General features: G+C 38.6%; 3 protein-coding genes across 7 annotated transcripts in view; 2 read left to right on the top strand and 1 right to left on the bottom strand.

Annotated features, from left to right (window-relative positions):
* LOC137977716 (pyridoxal 5'-phosphate synthase subunit SNZERR-like) overlaps positions 1-66 on the top strand; it is a 10,325-nt gene extending 10,259 nt beyond the window's left edge. For all 4 annotated transcript variants that reach the window (XM_068825035.1, XM_068825037.1, XM_068825036.1 and 1 more), the window contains exon 8: positions 1-66. This exon is cut by the window's left edge and continues 1,910 nt beyond it. The gene's annotated coding sequence lies outside the window, so the exon portion shown is untranslated.
* Positions 67-345: 279 nt separating this feature from the next.
* LOC137977715 (caspase-3-like) lies at positions 346-3,721 on the bottom strand. The gene is made up of 3 exons (XM_068825034.1): positions 3,582-3,721; positions 2,180-2,548; positions 346-1,678 (listed from the first exon to the last, which is right to left on the bottom strand). Exons 1-3 carry the CDS (start codon positions 3,631-3,633, stop codon positions 1,089-1,091), a joined length of 1,011 nt encoding a protein of 336 aa, XP_068681135.1. The 5' UTR covers positions 3,634-3,721; the 3' UTR covers positions 346-1,088.
* Positions 3,722-5,811: 2,090 nt separating this feature from the next.
* The window catches only part of LOC137975982 (GAS2-like protein 3), a 14,004-nt gene continuing 9,815 nt past the window's right edge, over positions 5,812-10,000 (top strand). For both annotated transcript variants that reach the window (XM_068823218.1, XM_068823217.1), the window contains exons 1-3: positions 5,812-7,092; positions 9,368-9,475; positions 9,793-9,883. In XM_068823218.1, coding sequence (XP_068679319.1) covers positions 6,520-7,092; positions 9,368-9,475; positions 9,793-9,883 — 772 coding nt within the window. In that variant the 5' untranslated portion in view covers positions 5,812-6,519. The remainder of the gene's footprint in view (positions 7,093-9,367; positions 9,476-9,792; positions 9,884-10,000) is intronic.

Raw genomic sequence — 10,000 nt, 5'->3', positions numbered from 1 at the left:
TTAAATGAATATAACAGTCATGACATAACCTCTCTCATAGATAAATAAATAATGAACTTTGTTTAATTAATTGTCAAGTCTTCTACTGCTGGGGCACCAATTGGGGACACCATACGTAGAAATCAGGTCAAGCAATGGTTTTTGAGGAGAGGAACAACTGGACAACCCACATATGATGCCAAGTCCAGGAATTGAACTTGGGCCACATTGGTGGGCGGCCATAGACTACGAGCAGTTCCTTTGTTTTCTTATAGTCCGTCGAGAGCGGAGCGAAAAAAACAGGCCGCGCGAAACTTGGCCGCGCGAAAGCTGGTGTCTTCGCCTTCCGCCCAGACACCAGCTTTCGCGCGGCCAAGTTTCGCGCGGCCTGTTTTTTTCGCTCCGCTCTCGACGGACTATAAGAAAACAAAGGAACTGCTCGTAGTCTAGGGCGGCCAGTAATCTCACTACTAAGCCCCCATAAAGATAACTGATTTCAGTAAAAGCTCAAATTTAATGCACTAGAATTTTAGAGCGACAACTTAAACAATCCATCCATTGATTGACCGGTTCGTTTGTTTCTCGTTTTCTCTCTGTGTCAGATGTTTAGCCTTTCTTTGCTTTTGATGTTAAACTCACTGAGGGCCAGTGACACCTAATTTATCATTCTTCAACTTAATGAAAGCTATGGTCAAAATACTGCTTGTACATTAAATTTTGATTTTTCTAGTAGGTCTTGATAGCTGTAAGCTACTAGAAACTTAAGATTTGAAAACTTGTGTTAACAGAACCAGTTGTTGTCGTCAGTTTGGGGGCATTGTGAGAGTGAATTTCAAGTTTGTTTCTCTGCACTTCTTCTTTTGTTGTCCACCTATATAGTAATTCCTGTTATATACCATCTATTGTTTTAAAAACGTTTATGTTAACTTAATATTCACTCTCAGGATGCAGTAACTAATGGTGGTTCCGTCAAAACATGATTTCAAAACTGAAAAAGTGTCGTCTTTTTCTTAAGTTTTTGATTTGTTAATAAAATGGCTGATGTCTTTCAAAACGTTGAAAGGAACACTTCTCAAATGTTCAACTTGTTAACTAGATTATTTCATTGTTCACCATGCCTGCTGCTGTTGATTCTTGCCTAGAAAATTGACAAAGTAAACCTTTTTTGTGAGCATGGAAAGTTGACATGAAATCTGTTTGCACCCATCAGGTTCTGAGTACTGCTTGCTCAAGGAATTGTTAACTCTAGTTAACATTGTCATGAGATCCTCTTTGTGGGAATATTGTTGTAAGACTTGCATCAAACAGGATATAAACCATGAGCCAAGGATCTTTCCATAACGTTCTGCATCTTTGATATTTACTGTAAAGCGTCTGTGGGATAAATAGCCCTTTGTGGTTGAGTACGCAATCAAGATATCTGCATCTGATGGCAATTTCACAGGCATTTCACCTTCTTCGCCTGCATCTGCACAAACATGACTGCCTTGTCCTTGATGGACCAAGTATCCCACATCATCAACTTCACCTCTGCAGGCCTGAAGGAAGAACAGCTTTGGTTTTGTTGACAACTGGGGGCATTGGTCACCTTGGAATTTGGCTGTTATTTTCTCAACAGCCACTGTTTGACAGTCTACTCCCAGGATACCCCTCTCGTTTCCATGGCTCATTATTATGCAAATAAAACTGTCGTGATCAACTGCAAAGAAAGGTTAATGATAACAACTGTTAATACCAATGATGATGATGATAGTAATAATAATAATAATAATAATAATAATAATAATAATAATAATAATAATAATAGTAGTAGTAGTAGTAGTAGTAGTAGTAATGATAATAGTAATTATTATTTTGATGATGATACAGCATTACATCAGCTTGTGACCAAGGATGATGATGATAATGATGATGACACAATCACCAATGTGATGTAATTGAAGGGAAGATAATATTGATGCAATTTTTTTTTTAATACATATATTGCTCTTAACTACAAAACTGTTGGAATGGGTGACTTTAAAGTTCCCTTAGCTCCGGGATCGGAGCAACCATTATCACCACCACCAATATCATAACAACCATTATCACCACAACTTCCCACCCCTTTCCCCATTGATGGCCAGTGATTTAGGGATGAAGGTCTGTAATCGAGAGATAACTTGGTGATAGGCTACAGAACACTCCAAAATGGACTCACCTAACTCTCCTATTTGACGAGTTTTCTCCATTAATTCCAGCATCTCCTCTCCAGACAAGTCAGAACGCTCAACAACGTTTTCGAACCCAGCTTCTTTGACAAACGCCCTTATGTTGTCTCGGTCGTGATTCGCACCATTTCTCGGTCGTGAATCTTTGCTAGATAGGAAATTGACATTGTTGATGACTAACACGTATGGATTACTAATGCCATTGTAAGCCTCATCTATCGGCCTTTGATGAAGTCGAGGGGCGTACGAAATATTTTTGCTTCGCGGGAAATTCAAATTGCGGACAGGAGAGATTAATGAGTGAATTTCCAGATCGTCTTCTTGGTCTAAATATCCGGAATAACGTGCTGGTGAAGAATCTAAAAACAGAGATAAAAATAGACGTAGAGTTAAGAAATTTTCTCTTCAAGTTCTCCATCTGCTCCTTTTTCCTCGGAGAAGCCAATGAGTCACCAAACGTTTCACCATTTTGCATTCCCCTTTCTATAAAACAATGTAATTTAGATCGATTACGTATAATCTCTCTCTATTTGGGTCACGTTCGCTGAGTGGTAAACGTCCATTGAAACTGAATCGTGCATTTGCAATCACTTCCTCCCAGCTCTGAGCAAGTACATGAACGAAATCTATCCAAAAGCTGCTGAGCTTTTTACGTATCAGGGCCGAGTTGTTCAAAACAGATTAACGCTAATCCCAGATTAAAAATTAACCAAGGAGTTTATTGCTCTACCCCAAAATGCTGTTCAACGTTGATGATATTCGGCACAACTTTACATCAAGAGAAGTAAATCTTGAAAAACAAAAATAAGCAAGAGAAACTTTCACCAAAAAGATGAAAACATGAAACAAGAGTTTTACGATAATCCTGGATTAAGTTAATCGGCTTTCGAACAACCGGGCCCAGATCACGCGCATATTTTAAGCACGCCTGTTTGGTCAAAGACCTACGGAGTCCCTCGTCCATCGTAACGGAAGGTAAAATCGATCTACGATCTCTTCCACGAAAGCTTCAAAGGTTTTACCGGAAGCCTCGCTTTAATGACAGACGTTCACCCGCTCTCGAACAAGTCAGTCACGGTTCCGCTGACAGCAGGGGCCAACGCCTGACGTGACTCTTCGATTTCGCGGCAAAATGCAAAGGAGCGTCGCGTGACGACACAGGACGAGAAATGCTATGGGACACCCTTTGACACTGCCGTGACATATGAACGCCTAATTATCTGTCAAAATTGCATCCGAGGCAAAGATCTTAGGCATAATGAACTCTATGAATAGGGTTGTCTACATTTACACACAACACGTTGTAAATGATGCGGCAGGTGCCTTCAGTTTAGAGGCTGTTAGTTGCTCAGCTCGATAACGGCCTCAAACTTGGCCAGAAAAAACACTTACCATTAAATAATGCAGAGAACTGTCTGTTCCATTGTGGGCACCTGATCTCCATAGCGGTGTGCGGTCTTTCAGAACCAGAGGGCAAGTGCGATATTGCACTGCTTTGATACGAAACCTGTACGATGGAGGTGAACAGACTCACAGCAAATGAAATCTTTTTGTTGAATATGAATATATATAGAGAACCAATGTGAGTGCAATCTTCTTTAGTTTCAGTTTCCATCAATGACATTTTACGCAACTACTCTTCAAATTTCACTTCCTTACAAGGATGATACATCTTCCTCTTAGCTTTCTGCTTTATGCCATACATGGCAAAAGAACGGATGAAAGGAATCAGTTTCTAAAAAAAGTGTGGTGAAGTATCGGTCAAGAGCAGCCAACCAGAACATTAAGCCAAGAGCCTTTGAGAGACATTTTGAGGCTCATTGTAATGTAAAAACACTGTCTAAAAGAGATATTTTTATCACCTAGAGGAATTTGAGCTGTTCGGATATCTTAGCTGAATTGAAGGGTCCGAGAATTTTAGGCAATGACTGAGTAAACTATTTGCTCATCCGAAACTGATAGGTGACTTGTTTAAGTGCCAAAAATTGCAAAAATATCCCTTCCGAAAACGTAAGGAATTACTTTCCCCTGTTTTAGTAAAGAAATCCATAGCTGTTTGGCAACGTAGAACCAATTGAAAATTCTTAGAACAGTTTGAGTCTCCTGAACACCTATTTAACCGAAGATTATCGTTGGGTGCCCCTGATTGGTGGGGAAGTGAACTGACAAAGAAATGGGTTTATCAACTGAGCTGACATGGTTCCGAATTTAAAGAAATTTGAAAGAAAAATTTCTTTACCATATCCGGCAAGCCAGTTGACAAACACATTGGAGAATATGCTTTATCTTTACCTAAAGTTAACACTACCAAATATGGACTCAAGTCATGGATATATTTTGCAGCCAATAAATGAAATGAACTCTCAAATGACATTAGAATAAAAGCGAACACCGAAGAAAAAGTAAACAGAATTAGATCGTTAAATTTCGGGGATTAGTAGATTTGTGACGTTACTTTTAATAGTATGTATCCCGGGGGGGGGGGGGGGGGAGGAATCGATATATCCCTGGGTGAGGAGGTGCAGCGCGGCCCCTCATATCCTGACCCTGTTTAAGACAGAATTCCCATTTTTGTTACCCCGTTTAAGACTGTTTAATGTGCCTGGTATCAATGCCAAAGTCAACGGAAGTCAATATTACTTAACAAGAGCTTGTAAAAATTTTATTGATAAATCGATATCCTGATTAAGACAAAAAATGATAAATTCGATACCCTGTTTAAAACAAAAATCCCGAAAAACCCTGGCTGGCCGCACGTCCCCATTAAGCCCTTATAAGGTAGTACCCCCTTCCCCCCCCCCCCCCCATCCCGGGTATGTATGTAAGTATTGGAAGTTTTTACGTGACGTCATCGTCGCCATGTTAGTGGACGCAAAGTTAGTAGAGATCTCTCATTAGCTGCCTTTGTTCATCCACCAGAGGGCATACATTTCTCTATTGTTATTGGTGTCTCCAAAGGTTTGTTGAAAATGTCCTATTCCGTGGCATTACGCTATTTTGGAAATTATTGATCGGACACCTCTTTTGTTTCGAGCAGTTGTATACAATCTATCTATTCTTTTCCCAAACATTTGCAGTTTTTTTTCCGCACCACTTTTCGTAAAAAAGCAAGAAAATATGTCGGCAGCTGTCCGGATTTCGTGAAAAAATGTCCACCATGCCATTTTTCCAGTTTTGAGCATTTCAAAAGGTACCAAATTAAAATCTATTCAACTCCCCTCTCGAGTATCGGTCTTGCAGATAAGCAATTTTCGCAGGTTTCTTAATTAAAAACGCCCACAGAATATATTTAACAGATAATTGACCACATGACTGCGAAAAAGTGTTTCTATTTCTTTTTGGCTTGGGGTAATGATGATGCAAAAGACGCATCAGACATCAACCCTGCGATAAGTGCTAATTATTTCAATTTGATAGCGAAGGAGTACGGCAATTGCGTTGATAATTTCCCCATTCAATCAAGATTAATGGAGCTCTCGGAGATTTTTTTTTTGCACTCTGTTTCATCCATTAATGGAATCACGTAATGGACTAATTATATCTCTTTCTTGAAGGAAACCCAATACAACAGGGCTTGACCTTGGTGTGTCATGTTAAAACTTCACTAAACGTCACGTTGCCTCACAGATCTTTGTTACACCAAAATAATGATATATTTACTTAAACCAAGAGGAACGATAAACAAATGCATGTTAAGGAACAAAGACAGAACCCCGGCCGCGAAGTATTTAAAGAACGGATGAGCGCCGCTTGAGATCGCTGTCTAAAAGCGTGTTTTTTTCACGACCAAATATGACACAGTTTACCAGTCAACTTGAACGTTAAGCAGACCCTTAAAGGTTTCAAGTTCGAAATGCAAAAATATGTCGACCCTGGCGTTTTCACAAAGTTGCGAGAGGTTACGTACGAAAATTTTATTGTTTGCTTTGATATCATCCAATAAGAGAGATTTAAAGTGACTAGTATGTCATATTAACAATTGATGTTTTGTACACCCGAAGCGTGCGATCATAAGTATGGAAAACAACTATCTTTAGAATTGTAAACAAAGCAGTCACGAACGGCTGCAATAAATGCAGGTTTATGAATGTTTTATCGATACCACGTTTAACGTCGTGCGCGCGTCTCAAGGTTTTGCAAGGGTGTACTGATGTCGTTTCCATGAACACAGCCGAAGCGTCGAAGCGGCAAAAATCAGCTAAGGGACATGCAGTTAGTGCGTTATCAGTGACCCGGCGAATAGTGTACAAAACCAACAGAAGCAAACCAATCGACATTTGCGTTTGCGAGTGATATTCTGATTATTAACAAATACAGAAGTGGTGGAAAGATGGCGGATCGCAGCAAAGATAGATCAGGTACTTCCGACAGATGTATGGCGGCTATGAAAGAAGATCTGGCCGCATGGATGTCGAGTATCTTGAGTTTGGTGATCACGGTAGAGACGCTGTTGGAAGATTTAGAGACAGGAGTTGTTTTGTGCAGACTAGCTAACACGATTCAGCGCACAGGCGAGGAATTTCTCGGCAAAAACCCATCCATACCTCGAAATATGTTTCCACCTTGCGGCGTTACCTATAAGGAAAGGACTGCTTTTCGTGGCTCGTTTATTGCAAGGGATAACGTCGCAAACTTTATCCGATGGTGTCGCGAACTTGGAGTATCAGACGTTATTATGTTTGAGACTGAAGATCTCGTTCTTCACAAGAACGAGAAATCTGTTATTCTGACATTAATGGATGTGGCGCGAATAAGTGTAAAATTTGGCTTAGAACCATCAGATCTGGTGAGAATGGAGAATGAAATCGACCAAGAGATTGAACAGCAACCCGCAGACGAAATTATGGAGGAACCCATGATTCGGTTAAAAAAGGAACACAAATCACACAGCCTAGATGATCTTGTGAGTATATGCGATATAAGAGGTCGTTTCAGCTAGAAAATAAAATGTCAATAGATTATAGAGTTTTTATTGAATGATTCAAGTGAACAAGTACAGACCGAAAAAGAAAAAAGAATCGCTCAGCATGGAATATAATACTTATGACACCAGTCCAGCACTATCTATGAAATATGTACTAGAACACCATTATTTAAATTAGTCTTGTCTGACAGTTTCAATTTTATCATATAGAGTTTTCATCAGAAGTCCATTGTGCTTGATTTCCCTGCCTGTTTGCATGACAAAAAGGAGTAACTTTTCTTGTTGTCCGCAAAGATTTTAGATTTGCGATTGTTGAAAATTTTATTGACAGTCGATCGGAACAGAAACATTTTACCGGTCGAACCACAGTCCTGGCTACAACCAGAAACAGAATGTTATCCTCAAAATTCAGTTTTAATCTCTGGTTCTCTTTTTGAGAAAGCAAACACCTCACATGTTTAATATGAAGATCGTTGATGTGAAAAATAAGGTATGAGAAAAAAAGGTAATAAAGCAAATCGATCTAAATCCTTTTAAAGCGAGGGGTTTAAGAAATGCAAATCTATCGTTTCAAGTAGACAAAAGCGATCCTGCTTTACATATAAATTCGTCATGATTGATTTCATGGAAATTAAATTATATTGTGGATAGATAATATGAAGATCGATGACTCAATTTTGCACAAACCAAATTCTTTTTAGCTTTAATTGCACACCGAAATCAAAAGTGTGCCCTCTATATTTTTGTTGTAAGCTAAAATTAAAACTAAGCAGGTCTTTATTTATACAGTGGCACGTGTTTTTTTCCGTCGGAGAGTAAATTATTGTTACATGGTGAGGCCGTGCATTTTTCCCTGCATTTTTATCCTTTTTTTCAAACACACAGCTTTTCCCCGAGATGTTTTATTAAAAGTTATTCAAACAATTTAAGAGCAGAAAGAAATGTCTGTTTCTCATATTGGTGAATTTAAAATGCTCGACTGAAAAAAAATTCAGTGAGGTAACGACCAATATTCACCGATGTAAGTGATCTTTGGAACTCACCTGGTAGGTGAGATAAAATGCATGAAATGTCCTTGCTTTGAAAAATTTGATCTCTTGAAGGTCTTGTAGAGCAATGTTAGTTAATTTTTGGCACAAACCACTAGAAATTTATAGTAATAGCAGTTTTACGGTATTTTTTTCGGCAGGCCGAAAATATTCCAAGTAAAATTGAAACAACAGAAAACGATAAGTGGCACAGCTAAATCGTTCAAAATTTGAAAAGAATCATCTATATTGTCGAAAACAGATTTCCATAGAAGCACTGTAATTCCCCAAGTGTCATTTGCTTATCCCTCCAGAAGGAGATTACTGATTATTGCAGTGTTTATGCAAAGTGACCGTGTCAGCATAGCCACGTGCACCAAAATCCTGACAACTGACATGCGGATCCTTTCCTTAACATTTTATGTTATTATTTGCTACCTAGCTCAGTTTTCAAGTTCTATATTTAAGATTCTTCGGCAGAATTTTAATTTAAGCTCCGTTTGAATATGAAAACAACGTTTTTTATTGATCACGAAAGAAAGCATTTGAAAACCAAACAAACAAAAAAAACAACAACACACATACACGAATCAAAGTAAAATGTGAGTTTATATTTTTGATGCCTTGTGTTCATCTTGTCTTGCTCTTAGACAAAATTATAGATACTTAATTAGTTCTCTTTTGTGCTGAGGATAAATATTTTTCCCCAGGATATGCGTTTGCTTAATTACCGATGACATTTCGTAGTATTTTAATCTCACTGAAATGCTATTGGCACATTTCTATACATCTTCGATGTTATGAAACTCGACGATGCATCCGTCAGCAATTGTATTAAAGTTGTTTATGTAATCCCTTTATCCTTTTTTGGTTTCTAAATCTTGTTTTAACATAAGATTACGTTACTCATTCCACTTACTCTCAACATTTTCAGACGTCGAGTAATAGTAGCCTTCATTTTTGAAAACTAATGATTTGTTTCGTTTGAAAACAAAGTTTTAAATGTTTGCAAAAACTATACCGAGCCAACCTTGTTGTCTCAGATTACGCACGAGTTTATTCTCAATCACCGGTATTTTACGCATTTGCCGAGAACTTCGATGCACGCATGCCTTGTAACTTTCAAAAAGCAATTTTCAAAGAACATCTAGTGTAGTGTCTACTGCTATTGTTGTAGGAGGCCACTTTGATCGGGGCTAACAGATTTACACTGAATTGACATGCAGGTTTATCAAGTACTGGAGCAGTGCACATGCCCAGTGCGGTTTCCAGTGTTGCGCGTTGCAGAAGGAAAGTACCGAATGGGAGAAAGCAAAAATCTGATATTTGTCAGGGTAAGGAAGTTGCGATGCATACCCTTGTTTTTATTGGTCATAATTGTCACGGTGTATGAGAGTCAATAAAATACAGTAAAAGGAATTAACTCTCGATATTTTCTCAAGCGTGGCAGAAATCTTGAAGACAATGATACCAAGAAAATGGTTGACCGAGACGAGAATCCATACTTTGAAGATATAGTGAATCTGATTGGGATGTGGATTAAATAACTTTCTTTACGAGGCATACAACTGCATCTTAGGTCATTTAAGGCTATTTTAAGTTAAATAAATTCAGAAGCCGGGCTAGTATGCTTATGATTCTTTTCTTTCAGGTAATGCGAAAACACGTTATGGTAAGAGTCGGTGGAGGCTGGGACACTCTGGAAAGGTACTTCGACAAACACGATCCATGCAAAATGTCAGGTGAGGTCGAATGCCAGGAAATTTTATGGAAGAATCTGCTCAATTTTAAATATTCGAACCCCATAAGTAGCATAACCCCGTAAGTAGTATGAAGTCATAGGAAATAGAAAAGAGCAG

The sequence above is a fragment of the Montipora foliosa genome, chromosome 11 (assembly GCF_036669935.1).
Source record: "Montipora foliosa isolate CH-2021 chromosome 11, ASM3666993v2, whole genome shotgun sequence".
Lineage (NCBI taxonomy): Eukaryota > Metazoa > Cnidaria > Anthozoa > Scleractinia > Acroporidae > Montipora > Montipora foliosa.
The sequence above is the reverse complement of the archived record's forward strand: the minus strand, read 5'-3'. Positions and strand labels throughout refer to the sequence as shown.